The sequence below is a fragment of the Setaria viridis genome, chromosome 1 (genome assembly GCF_005286985.2).
Source record: "Setaria viridis chromosome 1, Setaria_viridis_v4.0, whole genome shotgun sequence".
NCBI lineage: Eukaryota > Viridiplantae > Streptophyta > Magnoliopsida > Poales > Poaceae > Setaria > Setaria viridis.
Window position 1 is genome coordinate 33136125 of NC_048263.2, and position 18413 is coordinate 33154537.

The 18413-nt window shown below is 45.9% G+C and overlaps 4 protein-coding genes across 9 annotated transcripts; all 4 read right to left on the reverse strand.

The window, feature by feature from the left end:
• Window positions 1–1351: 1351 nt before the first annotated feature.
• Window positions 1352–4735, reverse strand: LOC117835214 (peroxisome biogenesis protein 19-1). Of its 2 annotated transcripts, none has more exons than XM_034714594.2 (4): window positions 4457–4735; window positions 4079–4361; window positions 2764–3080; window positions 1352–1544 (listed from the first exon to the last, which is right to left on the reverse strand). In XM_034714594.2, the coding sequence occupies exons 1-4, from the start codon at window positions 4588–4590 to the stop codon at window positions 1499–1501; spliced, it is 780 nt and encodes a 259-aa protein (XP_034570485.1). In that variant the 5' UTR covers window positions 4591–4735; the 3' UTR covers window positions 1352–1498. The 2 variants fall into 2 exon arrangements, with proteins under 2 accessions (XP_034570485.1, XP_034570481.1); XM_034714590.2 differs by having other exon boundaries at window positions 4079–4364; window positions 4457–4734.
• Window positions 4736–5530: 795 nt separating this feature from the next.
• LOC117833387 (probable trehalose-phosphate phosphatase 1) lies at window positions 5531–9512 on the reverse strand. Of its 4 annotated transcripts, none has more exons than XM_034712877.2 (13): window positions 9352–9477; window positions 9048–9134; window positions 8097–8203; window positions 7590–8016; window positions 7360–7500; window positions 7197–7268; window positions 6999–7091; window positions 6844–6900; window positions 6575–6676; window positions 6367–6444; window positions 6140–6280; window positions 5956–6048; window positions 5531–5848 (listed from the first exon to the last, which is right to left on the reverse strand). In XM_034712877.2, exons 4-13 carry the CDS (start codon window positions 7866–7868, stop codon window positions 5798–5800), a joined length of 1107 nt encoding a protein of 368 aa, XP_034568768.1. In that variant the 5' UTR covers window positions 7869–8016; window positions 8097–8203; window positions 9048–9134; window positions 9352–9477; the 3' UTR covers window positions 5531–5797. The 4 variants fall into 4 exon arrangements, with proteins under 4 accessions (XP_034568768.1, XP_034568756.1, XP_034568763.1 ...); XM_034712865.2 differs by having other exon boundaries at window positions 7590–8023; XM_034712872.1 differs by lacking the exon at window positions 9048–9134 and having other exon boundaries at window positions 9352–9512.
• Window positions 9513–11459: 1947 nt separating this feature from the next.
• LOC117861791 (protein INAPERTURATE POLLEN 1 homolog) lies at window positions 11460–16715 on the reverse strand. Of its 2 annotated transcripts, none has more exons than XM_034745394.2 (3): window positions 15560–16715; window positions 12049–12125; window positions 11460–11928 (listed from the first exon to the last, which is right to left on the reverse strand). In XM_034745394.2, exon 1 carries the CDS (start codon window positions 16255–16257, stop codon window positions 15580–15582), a length of 678 nt encoding a protein of 225 aa, XP_034601285.1. In that variant the 5' UTR covers window positions 16258–16715; the 3' UTR covers window positions 11460–11928; window positions 12049–12125; window positions 15560–15579. The 2 variants fall into 2 exon arrangements, with proteins under 2 accessions (XP_034601285.1, XP_034601237.1); XM_034745346.2 differs by having other exon boundaries at window positions 12015–12125; window positions 15560–16714.
• A 213-nt stretch (window positions 16716–16928) lies between these two features.
• LOC117855966 (protein RGF1 INDUCIBLE TRANSCRIPTION FACTOR 1) lies at window positions 16929–17979 on the reverse strand. Its single transcript, XM_034738373.2, has 4 exons — window positions 17794–17979; window positions 17617–17688; window positions 17355–17495; window positions 16929–17198 (listed from the first exon to the last, which is right to left on the reverse strand). The coding sequence occupies exons 1-4, from the start codon at window positions 17977–17979 to the stop codon at window positions 17001–17003; spliced, it is 597 nt and encodes a 198-aa protein (XP_034594264.1). The 3' UTR covers window positions 16929–17000.
• Window positions 17980–18413: the final 434 nt, after the last annotated feature.

The window sequence follows — 18413 nt, forward strand, 5'->3', positions numbered from 1 at the left end:
AAGATGTAACTAATCACAATTGGACAAGAGGACTATGGTGTATGAACTCGGTTGAAGAAATGATTCAGTTCATCGCATTATGGGACTTGGTTCAAAATGTTCGGCTAAATAGTGAGGAGGATAGCATCTGATGAAAATGGACATCAACTGGTGCATACACTTTAAAGTCTGCGTACATGGCACAATTACAAGGAACGTACTCATCCTTTCAAGCCATGAATATATGGAGAGCCCACGCAGAAGGAAAGCAGAAGTTCTTTGCATGGCTGCTAGTTCAGAGCAAAATCCTCACAGCAGATAAACTCATGGCAAGGAACTAGCCATGCTCACCAATTTGTGCTTTTTGTGATCAAGCTCCAGAAACAGCGTCTCATCTATGTCTACAATGCTCCTATGCAAAAGAAGTATGGCTTCTGGTTGCCAATTGGACAGGCGCTGATGCAACAATGGAGGAAGGGGATGAGGAGGACATTAAAGAATGGTGTAACAGATCTCTAGCCAAGCTGAATGGCAAGCGATGATGATCCATTGCAACAATCATGATGTACAAAACGTGGCATATATGGAAGTAAAGAAACCGAGGAGTCTTCGACAACAAATCTCTTCGCCCTGACCAAGTTCTCGGTTTGATTCAAGATGACATCAATACACGCCGGCAAGCATGTGGGAATCCTTTGTTAGGAGATGAGCTCCTTGTATCTTAATGTTGTTTGCCTATCTTTATGTTCTAGTGTTCGAGAGAGACCATCTCATTTATGTAATTGACAACTATCTGTAATATGGAACCTCTTTTCCTCTTAAATGCAAGGCAGCGCTCCTGTCAACATTTTCAAAACGAAACATAGTAAAAACTATGAATATAAGAATGATAAAACGACCTAGGACGTACCCCTCCAATTCTAAATAAAAGTCCATTATGCAAGGACATCAATCTTGATAGTGTCAATTTATATGAATTTGTAGCTATGACTGATCAAATTGAAAAAATTATTTGCTCTAGACAAATCTTGATTGGGTTGCATTTGGGATCGGAGGCAGTAGTTGCAAGCATATCAAAGCTAGAGTTGTAAAGGTACTTCGCGAGACAAATCTAAACAAATCATCGTCAGCTTTTAAATATGTATGCATCCATGACCAAAGTTCAAACCACGGACCATTCGTTCCTAAAGAAAAAAAATCTAGTAGTACCAAATGGTAATGGTAACAGAACTGCGTCACTAAACCAGAGGGGCATATAAGAAAATTGGGTAGAATTCAAAACAGGTCTATGAAAAAAATTTGAAGTTGGTAGGAGAGGAAGGGACATTACAATACATCAACGGGAAAGAATATAGCTTTCACTCAAGAACCATAAAGAACCATGAATTCATTATATAATTGTGAGGCTTTACAGATTATCCAGATGAAAATTATCTTCAAGCTACAGAAGCCAAAAGGGGGCTCGTAGAGGTAAAGAAAACTCCATGGAATTTGCATCCAAAATGGAATTCTTCACTCATCACATTACACAACAATTTGGTGCTGATTCAAGCATCTCAGGAGACCTGTAACATTGTGGAAACCATAAATAGTCAGATACGGGATGCACAACCAATGTATACCATACATCTTATGCAAGAATGAATTTGGATGAGATTAAGAAAAGAATGAATAAGATACCATAAGGCAAACCATCTACTCTATGAATATAGTGCAGAAGCATGCAAATTCTAGTTATAATACAACACAGATGAAACTCAAGCTAAGCTAAAATTTCTCAAAAAATACAAAAATTTTATTTCGCGAATGGCCACCTAATCTACTACAAGACAGCGGCTCTACTGTTCAAATGTTACACTGGAAAATGACTGCTCAAACATTAAAGTGCAATTGATGTTCAACTATAATCGTCTGAACTACCAATATTCAACTTGTCATGTGCTTCATGACTTGTTCAGTCAAGCAAACTGTTCTTATTGAGCATTAATTGAGCATTACTGGGTGATGTTCTTTCACCAGTCACCACCACCACTAATTGAGCATTAGTACAGTCAAGCAAAAGAATATTTCATATTTAAAAGCAACGGCAAAACCATACATCCACCTACTGATGGAAAAAAATGCCAACTTAATCTATAAGACAGCTATTTTCAATTTCAAACAAACAGTAAACTGGAGAAGACAGTTTCTCTCTTTCAAACACATGAAAGTGAAATCTATGTTCAACTACGATAATCCAGTTTATTTGCATCACCCAGCTTTCTAGGAGCTACAGAATTTGCTCATATGGCCCAATTATCACCACAGGGCAATGCCAATAGTTATACAATTAAAAATTGGCTAACAAAATTTCATATTTGCAAAGGCAGATGACTAAGAATTAGCACCTACTGAGGATACAGGATAAAAAGAAAGTCAAATTACATAACTGTGAATGATCAGAGCAACATTGAATTCTTCATAAGATTCTTTTTAACCACAGGTCTTTCTTATATTTCAAACTATTTGTTTTTTTTTCACGGTCCACTTCTTCAGAGACAACCAAAAAAAAAAAGAACTGCAGAGGCATGCATATATCTAGAGAAAGTCTAGGAACAATATTTTTGCTTGACCAAACCAACATGTTGTTGGAACATTATTGGATCCATAAAATGCATGCTGGGCCATGTTTTCAAACAGAAAAAAAAAACCAGAAGCCTTTTTGATTATAGACTTTGATCGGCATGAACATGCATATAGACATTAATGGCAGAATGGTTTGCTGGAAAAATATGAAAAACTCACAGCTGCCCCAACTTGCTCAGATCCAGATCAGGTACAATATCTTGGACAAGATCACTGGGGGGCTGACCACATTCTTGCATATTTTGCATGATGTCAAAAATCTTAGTCATGTTCTCAGGATCATTTTCATAGACCTCAATAAGCTTCACCATGAGTCCGAGCTGATTGTTGTAACGCTCATATTCTTCTTTGCTTATTGTACCTTTGTTATCCTCCAGCCATTTTGGATATTTTTCCACAATGTCTTTCATGGGCTCATGAAGAATCTCCTTGGACAAAAGTTGCTGCATCATTGTTTCAACAATAGAGTCCATATCCTGTGGATGATAAAAGAAAATCATTAGTTCAAGTGTACAGGCGCAAGTGAAAAATGGAGTAAATCAGAAAACCACAGGTTTCGTACTCGTAGCTGAAGAAAACTTAATGCCATGTTTTATGGTCAAAGAATTTCATAAACGGAGTGTCAAGTGGATCAACAAGCGGAGCGTATCAAACAGTCAATGAGCTTTAACTAGATTGGGTGGGGTTTTATGAAACATTATGACCATAAAATCTGGGATCAGTAGCAATGGCCAACTAGTCAAGAAAAATGTGGTTTTCAGGAACCATGGCCACAAATATATGTTCTTGTGAAATTATTACTCTGTAAATTAATTATGCTTTAACATCAAACAGTAGTATGAGATAAAAATAAGTGAAGTATATAATAGTTCAGTCAAATCAAATGCACTTCTTTTAGTACAAGTAACAGAAACTGGAGGGTAACTACCTATCAAGTATGAATACCAAACTGCCGATGTGCAGCTAACAGATTCATTTGCCCATTACACTCCCCAATTCGTCAAACGCCTGACTAAGTAAAGAGTCTTATAAGAAACCTACTGCTGCTGTGCTGCTGCTCCGAAACAAAACCTCTTTCCTTCCATAGGTATAAAGTAAAGAGTCTTATAAGAAAGCTAAAGCTGTATCAGCGTACCAGTCATCAGTAATGCCCACCCCTAACGTCCATGCCTACCAAGTCTCAATTCATCCATAGGACTTCAACATAGCAAAAAAAATTAGCAGGATAGGGAAAACGAGCATCCTTATTCCATAAATTGTCTATGCTCCAATATCAAAAGTAGCCTGACAACCTTTCAATGAAATGTCAATGTGAAATATCCAATGGTTCAGTAATATGAAATGTTCTTTCTTGTATCAAGGAACAAACTATATGATGTTATCCTGAATGAAACAACTATTCAGCAATTGTGCCTGCGATAGTGCGATGGAGCAGTAGGTATTCCATTGAACAGGCAGGCTAAAGCGATGGTACCTGCGCCCCTGCGAACTCCTCGAACTGCTTGACGAACTCCTCCATCATGGCATCGTCGTCCAGTGACGGGACACCGCCGGTGGCCGTCTCGAGCCCACGCACCGCCTCCCGCGTCTCGCGCGTAAGCTTCTCGAGCGCCTCCGACGCGCACGCGCCCCTCGGCAGCGGGGGAGGCTTCGCCCCGCGCCGCTTCGGCGCCTTGGGGTCCGGCAGCCCTAGCCCCAGCCCCAGCACCGGCCCCTTGGCACCCGACCCCGACGCCGACGCGGAGGCCTCGCTGCCGCTGCTGCACGGGGAGACAGACGCCGAGTCAGTGATTTGCGCAAACACCTAGCTGAAGGTGCTATTGACTGCGAGGGGAAGGACCAGAGGCGGTACCTTTTGGGAGCGGCGGAGGCGGAGAGATCGAGGCTGGTGAAGTCGTCGAGCGCGCTGTCTAGGAGCTGATCGAGGTCGTCGCCCCCGTCAGCGGCCGTGGCGGCGGCGGCGGAGCTGGAGTTGGAGGAGGCCATCGCCGGAAGCGCCGCTGCGCCTCAGAAGCCGCGACGGCGGCCGTGCTCCTAGATTTGGGGCTGGGGCGGCGGCAGCAGCAGGCGTGTGAGAATTGGGTTGGGATGATGGGGGTTTGGGCGTGCGTGAAGGGGAAGAAGAGAACACGGCCGGCAGGCGGCAGCCGGCTCGATTCCTTTTCTGGTCGGCAGGTAAGGACGGGGGCGCTCGCAGCCGTCGGATCGTGATCCTTGGAGTCAATTAGCAACCGATCCAACGGCGGCTGTAGACACTTGACACGGAACAAACTGCCGGTGCCGGGCACGGGTGAAGGTGAAATCAAATTCGGCGAACACCCGCTTTGAGAGCGTCCCCAAGTCCCACAACTCTGAATCTTACTCGCAACAAACTACTCTATTTTTGTGGTGTTTAAAAGAGAAGAAAACTACTCCCTCCGTCCCGTCCCAGATTATAAGTCATTCCAAGAATCTTGGAGAGTCAAAGCATCTTAAGTTTGACCAAAATTATAGAAAAAATATAAAGATTTATGACATCAAATAGATATACTATGAAAATATAATTGATAAAGAATCTAATGATACTTAATTGACATCATAAATGTTATTATATTATCATATAAATTTGGTCAAACTCGAGATGCTTTGACTCTTCAAAATTCTTGGAATGACTTACAATTTGAAACGGAACGGATGGAGTACAGGACTATATTCGTTGAGCTGTTGTTGGGTTTTTCATGTTTCCTCCCCTGTGGATTTACCCGCAGGGTGCTTGCCATTGAACAGTTATCGATTCAGTTTAACTTGGGACAGCAGCAAGCATCAGCATCCGGCACTCAATCAAATGCTTGATGCTTCTGACTTCAGACACGCACGACGACACCACATGACCTTGGAAACAAATGGACACCACTGGCAGATGCAAGATGCAGGGAGCACAGCAAGGTAAAAAAAAAAAGAGTAAGCGTCCCAGTTTTATTAACCATACTGAACAGGAAAGAGGCCCTCTTGCTTACAAACTACAGTTGCAAGAGGGTAAGCCAGCCACCGATCATTATCTCAGCGGCAAAGAACACGAACAAAAAAGGAAAAAAAAACAATGACAGACATGAAAGAATGAGCCACCCGGTGTGTCCAACTCTACAAAATTGCCGCCGCACGAACCACAGTTATTTTCACGACTTCTGGATCAATCATCGTATTTTCGGTTTCGTCACAGTGAGCGCTTCCTCCATCTCACCAGGGAATTGAGGAACCCCATCACCTACGTCAAGCAAACTCAGATTAGAATCACCAGACAAGATCACTAGACTGAATGGAACCAACAGGGTACAAGGAAAAACTGAAGAGGTCATGAGAAGAGAGATTTACTTCAGATGGGTCTCTCAGCGAGTAGAAGGCTTCAGTGTCCTTGGGCACCTGCGAAACTAGTATTCCGTATCCACAGTTCCGCTCTCGAAGTACCTGAGGCGAGACACCGAAGATTCAGAGATTAGACGCCTTTAGAATGAGTGAGATGTGCAACCACAGAAGTTCCTTCAGAAGATGTAGCAACCTTGAATGCGTCTTCGTCTGTTCGATCATCTCCGATGTAGATAGGAATCACATTTTCAGAGTCGTTTAAGCCGAGTGATTGAAGCAGGAACTCCACGGCCTTTCCCTTGTCCCAGTCAATCACTGGACGAACCTCTAAAACCTGAAGAATTGTGAAAGATTTATGTTAAATCTTGGAAGAACTATCACGATTTGTGCCAGACCTAGTAAAATAGTCTAGTCTCCTACCATTCGTCCATTGGTTACTTTGAGACGAGGAAAGGCCTCCAAGACTTCGTTTACGAGTCGTGCAACAACCTGCCAGTCCTGAAAACAACCGCACAAAACTGTCAGATAAATTGGCCAGTACTTACTCCTAAAGTTCTTGGAAGAACTGTCAGAGTATAAAACAAGAAAAGAGGCAAGAGCGCCTAAAGTTTGAGGTGCAAATGTTCACCTTCTCTGCTACATTGCGGTAATGTACAGATACGCAGAATTTGTTGTTCTCAATACTAGCACCTTCAATTCCACTTATGACCTCCAAGAGGGACTTGGAAACCTGTTGCAGAAATGTGTCTCAGTAATATATCACCCATCAAGAACAGTTACAGAATTGCACACAAATCAAATAGAGATAGTGCCATCATTTTTATGGATAAGTTTGTACTGTCCATTTGAAGTAAGCAACGTACTTTGTTAGCTGCAGTAGTTATAAAAGAAACACACCTCATCAATCATAGGAAGGAACTCGCAAGCAGGTTGGAAGAGATTGGCTTCTTTGCACTGCAAGTAGAATTCAAGGGATTGATAAGTATTATGCACAGAACTGTATGCTAATAATAACAGAATAGAATTCAGTGCTATTAGCAAGAAGGCCTCACCTTTTCAGTATTATGTTCTGCTACAGATGTCACTATGTCCATACCATGACTTCCAGCGTAGTATAGTTCCTTCAGTTTTACGAATTCAAACACCTGCATGGAGTGAGAAACAAAAGCAGATGTCAGACGATATATAACTTGCATATGACTAGGATTTTGATACTAGCACAGTAAGATACACAAACATATCATCGATACCTTCTTGCGTGACCTTCCGCTGACAATTGCAGTAGGGAAGGACTTTGCGACATTTCTCACAGCAGCTCTCATCTGAATAGTAGGTTTACGGACAGAGTATTAGTAATTTTTTAATGATCAAGTAATGCTATTTAAGTACTTGGAACAGGTTATTCTAATTTACCACTGGGGACATGAATGCTTTGTTGGGATCGTCCACTATAGGAGACAGGGTACCATCATAGTCCAAAAACACAGCAATCTTCTTGCCCTGTGCATTGGCTACTATCTGCTTGAAGGACGTCAGAGCAGAAGGGCATTTTGACTGCAACATAAGATAGCCATTAGTACATTTTGCATCCATCTCTAAAGGAAGTAGGCCACTCAAAAGTCAAAACTGCATATGTAACTTACCATCCATGAACTGTAAACAGGATCTTCGTCAAGTGAATTGCCCTGGCCGAAGGCGAGATTGTGTTTCTTGCGCGGTGATGAGGATTTCATTGCATCCAGCAGGCCATTGACAAGGACCTCTTCGATCTTACGCCTACTGGCGCTCACGTTCATGCTGGGACTGGAGCAGCCTCCGGACATGACTGAAAACTGCATCATATTTGAGGCCAAGCTTCCTAACAGTGGGGGGCTTATCGACAACGGATCGGTGATGACAGGTGAGCTGGTGCTCATATCCATTGGGGATGAATCAAGAAAGGGAACAGTGGTCAAGTGTTGTCTCTTTCTCTGAACTGAATTCAGCCTACTGTTTTGTCGATGAAAAACCACTTCTTGAGCGTTTTCTTGTCACTGCAGGTGTGGAGGCAGTTCATCAACAGCAGAATACCTGAGAACTGATCAGAGAACAAAAGATAAGTGCATCTCTTATATGAGAAATGAAAAGGTGGCTTAGGATATGTCGTGTACCTTCTCATGTTCAGAACAAGGAAACATCTATATCAGGAATCCGGATTGCTTCATAGGGATGGCCATAAAATCCAGCTCTGTTGCAATTTGATATTCAGAAAGCTCCACTGCACCAGTCAAGAAAGAAAAATATGAGTAGAATATTTGCAAAACAAAAATTGTGATCATTAGCAAAGTTAACATAATTTACAACTACTCCCTTCTCCTTTATTTGTTGGTCAAAGTATAATGATATAGGAAACGTGTTCTTGATGGAAAATATATGTTTTATGAGACTTCATTTACGTGGATCAGTGGTTAAAGTTTCAAAAGGTCGACTATACACACATTTTAGGACAAGAGAGAAAGGAGTTAGCATAATGACATGTTCGCCTAATCACTGTGGCCATGTGTGCTTGGGCCCATAGCTATGTTAATGTCTTGATGAGTGTTCTGACCTAGAGACATGGTAGGTAAACCTAACACTATTTTCAGTACGCAATTTAACCGATGCTACCAACCTTGAAAGAGCAGTTGCGTCGCTATAGTTAAGTTGCGATAGAAAGCATATACTATAAGAACGTCAGCTGTATGTTCGAATAAGATGTGATGTAAGCACAAGAACGTCATGCTACGGATCTTTTATCGAGAAAATGTCATCTTGGAAATCTTGAGAGAAAATGTTTCACGAATTACTTTCAGGATATTAGGTGAGAACGTTGACATTGATTTATTTCAAAGAGAACAGGTGCACGGAAGAATGACTTTATCATGACAAATTTAAGAGGTCAAGAAGAATACTCCACTAGACTGTGGGGATGGAATAGGAACGAACAGGTCAAGAGAAGGGGAATGACCGAGTACATGCTATGAATGCAGTCAGGCAGAAGCAGAACAATAGCAGCTCCCACGAGGGGAATGGCAGATTCAGTAGGAAGGTGTCCTAACTTTGATCCAAGAACTGTTCTGTACCTCTTACAAGTTCTAACCATGAGATGCTTCTAAAGGAAATTTCAGATTTGGCACATTTTTGCAGCATTTCACTTATTTTCTACGGACCTACATACATAAAAACCATCAATCAATTGAAACAAAGTAGCCCCACAAGCAGAAAAGAAAGCATCTCTTGTTTTCCAGGAAGGGACACTGAAGTTTAGTCGATACACTTTTGTGCCCAAATTTTGCAGAAGCAGAACATGAATGAACTCCAAAACAAGTTCTGAGGAAAGGATTGCACACCAAAAGGAAATAAGGAAGATGACCAAAAGATGCACACCTTAATACGATGGAGGGCTTGGAATGAACACGAGATGCGTGAGCCAATTCACCGAGTGGGGAGGGAGAGGAAGAATGGAGGAGAGGAGAATGGCGTCGGCCGTCGATTCAAGGGCTATATATAGAGGAGCGGGGAGAAGAAATCTTTGGAGAATTCAATGACGCCTGCATATTTTGTTACGGGATATTTGTTAGGAACCCTAGGTTGGAGTCCACACAATTTTGCGTGCCCCTGGTGTAGAATAACTCTTTAGCATTAGATGGTTTTATTATGTCGGATTCCTTTTGAGACTTGACAATGTAACGTCTCACTTGCTAAATGTTGACGTCTGAAGCATGGCCATGGTGGCTAGATGCACTCTTTAATTAATATAACTATTATTTGTGGACTATATATGTTTATTTTTATATTGCACCGTATTTGCTTAATAAAAAGATATCAGAAAGAAGTCAAAGGAAAACCGTGGTATTAAATATGTATATGTCGTTTAAATGTTCCCCTTAAACCGAATAAGCTATATGATGACATAACAAAATTGCAGGTCACACAAATCCCATGCCCGTATGAATCCGCGTAGGTACCAACCTACATGCTATGTTTTTTTATGTGGGGCCGAGCGTTCATACTATTTTTTAGATCTACAAGCTACACTAACATTTCTTATATAAATAAAACAAGGAATTGAACATTCTACTGCATCTTCAATCTTTAGTTACATCTATCATGAAAAGTACGTACTAAGACTTCTGTCTTAAAACTGATCAGAATACAATAATTCATTGCAAGGAAAAACACACAGAGCACATGAAAAACCATATTACGAGCCATTGAGATGGTAAATAAAAGGTAGTATCCGTTACTGATAAAACTGCAACAAATAAAAGAAAGGCTTCAGAATGAATCACCAGGTGGCGTCACACCAGGGGAGACCGTGGTGTGCACCCAGCATTTTGCTGGAACTAGCTGCCAGCAACCGCACACCACCACCCACCGGACCGACGCGTAGCCCGCCTCCGGTCCGGGCCCACCGGAAAAGCGCCCGGGCTCGCCCACCACTGACAATTGGACCACGCGACCCACGTCACCCTCAACCGCAGCCGCGTCCTCCTCAGCGTGGAGCTGGCGTCGCATCAGCGTCGACGTGCCGGGCCCCGCCGCGGTGGAGGCCTCACCACCCGCCCGCCGCCACCTCGGCGTGCCGTGGCCCGCCGCGGCCGGGGACGGGGCCGGTGGCGGGCGCGAGGAAACCACCACCAAGTCCCACCACCCCCGCCCCTCGCGGCCCGCCGACCCGTCCACGGTTACTGACCTGACCTGACCTGACCTGACCTGACAACCCCCCCGCGCGAAAGCGACGCGGTCGCCCGCTCGCCGTACGCGCGCACGTTTCGGACGGCCATCCGTGGCTCGGCGGCGGCTGGCGCGCGTCCGGTCACGCTCAGAGGGCGCAGCAGGGGGCGGGCGCGATCGCTTTAGCGCTTTACTCCCCGTACCGCTGCTTCCCCACGCCGAGCGCTGGGGGCCGAGCGCCCCGTCGCCGTCGCACGACGCGACCGCCGCGAAACGCGGCACATCGGCATAAGAATACACGACAGGGGCCTCGCCGTAGCTGTCCGCGGCACGTGGTCCTCTCGGGCACACGACGGCAACTTGCGGTAACCTGTCTTTCCTTTCGGAGCGCCCTGGCTTTGCAACTTGCGAGAGGGTTGATGTTACAGGTGCTACTACCAGTCGAGAGCGAGCGCCGGGCCGCCGGCGCGGCGGGCGAGCGTATCTTCCTTGTAACTTGTGTGCGGCAGGGCGATGCCAGTTTTGGGGCTTGGCTCTGGCTCTTCGGCGGCGAGAAGGCCGCGTCGGCGAGTCATTTTTATTTCGGGAAACTGACAGACCAAGTGCACCTCACGCTCACGGACACCACAGCAGCTGGTTCGTGCCGGGAAACAGACGAGAGGAGATGAGATAAACAAATGCTGATGGCAATCTTGTGCAGATATAAACAAGGCATTGAACAGCATGACCGATGGGCATGATGTTCCCTTGCCAGTTGCCACATTACTTATATATGCATCTCCCATATGGTTGGTATCTTGCGGGCGAAATGGAACCAATAAGCAAAGGAAGTCAAGTGTACTGCAAATTCTCAACGGACCAATTAGATGTCACTGATGTACACACTGCCTTTGGCCGGGACCATGCAAACAGACTAGATAAGATATCTCTGTCAACAATGCTAAGAAACTTCTGCACCATAAAAAATTATGCACAAAATACAATAGAGTACTACTGCAATATTAATTGGTCGGTGGCTAGCCAATTCCATGCAGATGTTACCGCATGTCCTTGTAAACAAACGTGCATCATCTTTCATCCGTCACCTTTTCTGTTTTTCATTGCCCACTAAAAGATTTGGTATCAAGTCAATTCGCAGGAGGGTTAATACTGAGGCGTCACTGCTGGCGACATGGTTCCTTGGGGAGAAATTGGAGTCCAAGTCGGATCCACGAGGCGCAGCTGCTCACAGGACGCTGCTGCAAACGTTTTCGAGTCGCTCACCACCACCTACCACCCAACTGGCCACTGCCAAAACACAAGCGAAGAACATGAGCTCTCATGAGCATCAGATATGAAAAATTGCATGTGGGAAGCAGCCATTGTATCTGTACCCGATTGTATCTAACTGGGACAAGAGTATCATACAATATTATACTTTGTCTTCTTGGTTTGGTCCTCGCTGCCCAGCACTTGCTACCCCATCTCGTGCTTCTCAAAGATGCCTGCATGATCAACAGGCACAAGCAGTAAGTAAATAGCCAATAGCACTCTGACTCTGAAATCAGACTCACGCATCACTCCAGATGTACTGATCCTACTGTTTCTCTAGTTACTTGTAGCATAGATTAATCTGACCACCAACAAGAATATCAGAACCAATAGGAACGCCATGTGCACTACTATAGTAAATGTGTCCATCCAGAACTTGAAAGGACAATGCTATAGCAAGTCAAATGAGAATATGATTAGCCAGGAAATACTACCAGTAACTGCCAAGTACATTAGTTTAGAAGTAGATTTGAACATCTGTTTGTTCTGTAGTAGTTCGGATAAGTATGGAGAATAGATGATTAAACAAGTTCAACCAGCAAAGATTCTTGGCCGTATCGTCTTAGTTTACCTTATCATCACATACCAACCCCACATGTCCTGTAATAAAACAGACAGATGCGATGCAGGGTTCAGGTGTTTCCTCTTGTCAGGTTGCAAACAAACCCACACAAGAAGCAACAGCTTTGCACTATACAAGCATGCTGCATGCGGGTGCAAGATTTACTAGGGAAGCTCATGGCTCAATCTGAAAGTCAAGGCCAGGCTGCACGACAAATTGGTGCAACATGGCAGATCAGAAAAGAACTCAAATGTGCAGTTCATCACTCCTTTGCCCTGACACCAAGAGGTGCATACGAAGGATATTCTCTTTTGATGCGCTTATATAATGTTAGATAATAATAAGAACCCAAGATCTTTAACATGGTGTTAAAACTTAGCCTCTTTGGTGCATGATTCATGAAAACATGCAGATTGTCAGGCCAATACGTGAAGACACCATTAAACTTCAACAATGCGCAGCTATGAAGAAAAATACAGAATAAAATACAAAAGCCAACTAGTTAGAATGTTTATGACATGAAGTTTCAGAGTCTACAAGGTAGAAATGTCGAATCAAGAAAACTGATATGAAAGGAATGCACTCCCACTGGTTGCTGATGAATTAAGGGAAAATCAATAACAGTCATATACATTTGTGTGAACTAAGAGAACAGATTTATGTCCTTGTGAACACAAACTCATGAACACTACTTCAGCGTGATCTATTGTAAACTTACAATCACCTGTATGTGCAACTGCCAGACTGGAACTACATGGAACCCAGAGGGCTTTGTTCTATTCAATGGATCTACTATGTGAACAACGGGACCTCTGGGTGCACTTTTGGAGACCATCACCTAACCCAGCAGTGATCTTTTCACACATCACATGGAAGAACTGTAAAGAAACTGTTCTTTATGACCATGACAAGTTCCTGATGCTAACCAACAGACTCCCATTATTTACTTAGTATAAGACTGTAGATCACACGTTGAGGTTAGATTGGACCACCAGTATACATATTCTTTCCATGTTTCTTGCACTGCTATAAATCCTTGCTGCTTTGGACCACATAAGCATAGAGTCCTGTGCTTACTAGCCTTTGTGAACCAAGTTTTACATGCTATAGCAGGTCCAGATTCTTTAGAAAAAATGGTTCTACAAGCTAAAGCAGACATATGAGTGTTGGGCAATAAAGCCTTGTGTATCAATGAAAAACAGCAGGCAAATATCCTTCCTACTTCAAAAGATTGTAGTGTTGGTGGTAAGGTTGCAGTGCCTTAACTTTGGAGAATTTTATCTAGATTAATGAATTTGTGTGTGCATGTGCATGTTCCACTAAGGATCCTCCACGAAGGATGGATCATCTTGTGTGCAGATCTATTAATGCGATTAATCATATATCCCTATGGTTGATGGTCCATCGGATGTCTTTGCATGTAAGTCTAGATCTAAGGATGCATGTTACATTTGAGATCTGTTACAACCAACAGGCAATAGTGTGCTAATGAAGTAGGACAGACAATGTGCAGCTCAGCAAATGCATGGTTCTAGTAAAGTTGTCCATTCTGAAAAGTTTTTTACCCACAATTTCACAAGTGATAATGTAGAATTTTTGGAATATGAGTGATAATGTAGAATTATATGCTTAATTACAAAACATGACTTGAGTAGAACCATTGAAGCAATTGTTATTCCCTAAACCAACAACTTCATCAAGTACTAGTTCTAACTGGCAAAACTGCAATTGATGATAATCTGATAACTAGAAACGTGGTTGCACCATTGCTAGAGTTGTGGGTAGATCTGCCAGGATTCCAACCGCATCCTGACATAGGGGGCCAATCTAGACTCTGGCCCCTATGATAATCTGATAACTGGCTATTTTCAGTTCATGTATTCACAGAAAGCAACAGATACTATAAATTAAACTTAAAGTCCTCTGCCATCAGAGGCATAAAATACTTGTGTCAGAGTACCAATAACATGTTAGAGCATTGAAATTTGAAACAATATAGCAAACAGGCCATATGTGTTTGGTAGAGCTGGACAAAGAAACACTTAAACAACAACACCTAGTAACAAGGATACCATTGAAATATGGCTGTCATTTTCTTGTAGGGGCATCATGAATTATCTCGTGGTTATCACTTTTATGTTTGGATTACACATTTGTCCAAGATATGGTGAGTTGCCATCCTATTCATCTAGCAGGCGGCAACCATGTCCAAATTGTTTAATGTACTCCAGCTCAATATAGCCAGGTAAAAATGCAGAATGGGCAATTAAAACTGATTGACAAAGCATTGACTCTATAAAGCAACCAGTGCGTGCTAGATCTCAATTCCAAGCAACCTGTGCGCATTAGATCTCAATCCCAAGCAACCAGGGCACATTAGATCTCAATCTCAAGTAACTGGTACACGTAGATCCCAATTTCAGACATAAAAGATGCTACTTGTGAGGTCAGACTGAAATTCAGGCAAAAGTTGCATGAGGAAGCAGGCGAAGTATACATCACTCACACTATCTGCGCAAGTCAATTTTATTTGTCACAAAACAAAGGTTCACGTGAGCAAACTTTAAGCAACCCATACACTTACACATGCAATCTGAGCAATGTACACAAATAATAAGATGCTGAAGTACTCAGAATATATAGATCATATGAAAATTGCAGATAAGCAATGCTAAAGCATATCCAAATAGGCATATCTTCATATGTCATCCCTCAAAAATAGAATCTCCAAATCTCATAATTTTGCCCCAAATTCAACGGACATTGACGACATTCCCTTGTACAGTCAATAGATGGTTTCACGGAACCATCTGTAGAATAGGGTTGTACAGAAACTGGCACTGCACTATACACATAACAACTTCATAGACACCATTGCACAATATTTGTGCAACATTTTCTTCAAATATTGTACATGGACCTACATTGTGCTCGTAAACGTTATCTTGAAAACTTTTTGCATGAACTTGCTATTCCCCCAATACAGAAACCAAGAATTTGCACGAACGAAAGAAATGAAGCAACAGAGAAAGAAACGGCACGGACCTTGGGAGCGAGAAGGGGGACTAGCTACCGGGCGAGGGGCGGCACTGGTCAAAGCGGCGGAGCACCTCGGGGTCGTGCATGGATAGCACGAAGCGCGATAGCGCCTCGAGGTAGAGCGCCGCCTGGTAACCCCCGGCGGCGGCGACGAGCTCCGAAAGAACGCCCCGACGGAGGCGGTTCGCCGCGAGCGCGACGCCCTTGAGCTCCTCCAGGAACGCCTCCACGTCAGCGGTGCCGGCCACCTCGGCGACCACGAAGGCCTTCTGGGCCCGGCGGAGGCGGTCGGAGACGGCGGGGACGGCGGCGCGGATCCGGCGGTCGACGCGGTCGGCGGCGGCGAGGAGGCGCGGCGAGGGCGAGAGCGTGCGGAGGAGCGAGGTGAGGAGGGATGGGTGGACGTCGCCGAGCCACAGGAAGGGGAGCTCGAGCGGGGAGCGCCAGTCCCCCGAGGCGACGACCCGCGCGGGGTCCTGGCGCGCGGCGGCGTCGAGCGCGGACCAGTGCGCCTGGAAGTGGGCCTCGACGGCCGCGGCGGCGGAGGAGAGCGGATCGTCCCAGGAGCCGGTCGAGGAGGAGAGAGCGCGGCGGAGCAGCGGGAGGAGCGGCGAGCGGAGGGTGGCCAGCCAGGCGGCGAAGAAGTCCCGCATCGGTCGCCTGGCGCCCGGGGCCCCGCGGCCCGGAGGCGGGGGCCGCGGCATGCCTGCGATTTCGGCGGGGGGATTGGTGTGGCCCGATTGCGGCGGTTGTTGGTTCGGCGCTTGGAGTCGGCGGCTTGCCGGCGTTGGAGTTGGAGGGAAGGAACGAACGCAGGGAGCGGGCGGACACCGGATGCGGGGGTGGGCGTCGTGGGCTGCGAGCTATCCGAGCCGTGGCAGAAATTCTTGGCCCGGTCCAGTTCTTTTGCGGGTTCTTTGCGTCTTCTTCCTCTTCTTTCTTTGGCTGATGAAAAACAGAGTGAGGCGATAACCGGATGAGAATGAGCTTGCTGTATGCTTGCTCGACGGATTGAGTTTGCCGTGGGCGAGCTAGCTCGATCGTTTTCTGCTGTACCGTTGCTGCCTAGTAGATAATTTTGTATGATTTTAGATAACTATTATTGAATTGAAAAATAATTTAGGACAAATATGGATGGACATACATTTCCGATCGAAGAAATTAAATTTTAGTGCCAACCATTCTTAATTCATAGCCTCCCAATCAAACTTTGTATCATAATTTTTTTGAGAAGTGTACCATAAATTTGATACAACGGATAAGGAACCAATAACTAAACCAGTTCCTTCCTGCTAGGCTGCTGTTCTAGCTTACACGTACGCCAGTCGAAATAAAAGTCATTATAGTCGTCACCATAGCAGCAATCCCCTCAAATCAAAAGATCCAAAAAGCAAAAGATCATGGAACAGTCCAACCACAAAACGCGGCCAAGCCCACGGTCGGGACGTCAACAGAACGGCGCCCGTTCCGGCTCGGGCTGCTTCCGGCCCCGCTTCCGCAACGACCCGCCGCAGCTCGGCCCCGCGTCCGACGACGACGCCGGCCTCCGCTTCCCGCTCTGCGTCTCCGGCGTGGCGGCCGCCTCCCGCCGGCTCACGCGTAGCGCGCGCCTCAGGCCGTGCTCGCTCTCCCCAAGATGCTTCACCTGCGCCAATCAATCAATGCCAACCCGTGTCGTGCAATGTCAGACGGTACTCCTACCGTCCTACGTACGTGACAGTGTGCGACACGTAGACCGGACACGATCAAAGGGTACGCATGGGATCCTGTGGAACAGAGATCACGCACGGTGCTTCTTTACCTTGCAGAAGAGGGAGCAGTAGTCGTGGCCGGAGGGCATCGGCCGCGCGCACGCCGCGCAGGGGTTCTCCGCGCTAACCGAGCGCTTCCTCGCCGTGCGCTCGTTCAGGAACACCACCTCGTGGTCACTCACCGTGTGCAACTGTATGCATGCACGCCGCAGATTGGTTAAGATCAGGAAACGACGACGGAGCGCGTGCCGCACCTCAGTAACGATCGCCGGGGTTGTGCGCGCGAACGTACACCACGATTGAGTAGCGTACCTGGATGCCCGCGCAGTCGAACAGCTTGAGGTCGTCGACGCGCACGACGAAGCAGGACGCGTACTTCCAGATCTTCGCAGTTAGTTACATTCCCCCGATCAAAGGTGAAGAAGTTGAGATCGATATGGAAGCTTAATGAAAGGAATAAGCCTAGTAACGGCGCGTGTGATCGCGTACCTGGAGGACGTCGTGGGCGGGTTCGTGGGGGAGGCAGTGGCGGCAGAGCGCGGCGGCGCAGTCGACGCAGAAGTGGTTCTTGTCGTTCTTGCGCTCGCCAGGGTGCGCGGCGCACGCGTCGAAGAACTCCTCCGAAAGCAGGCCGCGCAGCCACTGCGGCGCGCCGCGCACGGCCGCCGGCTGCATGGCTCTCCTGTGGTGGTCGATCGGCGCGCCGGGCGGGGGCCGAGGGATCCTGCCGGCTGCTCGCGGGTTCGATCGGTTGGATTAGGGGAGCATGTAGTGCGGCGGCTTCAGCCACGATAGGCTGGATTCAAAGACCGAAAAGCGCGGGGGTTCGGCACCGTCTCTGGGGCTCTGACTCTCGACGCTGCATGCTCGACTCGGCCCGAGGGGCGCAGTGCCCAGCAGGCAACAAAGCCAAAGCAGCACCGGATTTCGAGCTGTACTGACTGGATCGAAAAGGATCGAATGGGCCGGCAGAGTTCGAGTTGTACTGACTTGTGGATCGAAAAAGGTCGAAAAGGAGTCCGGTCCTTCTGCTCCGCGCACACAATAGGAATCCCGATCGGAAACCACATCCGCATAGAAAAGCCTGCCCATATATCGCCGCGTTTTCC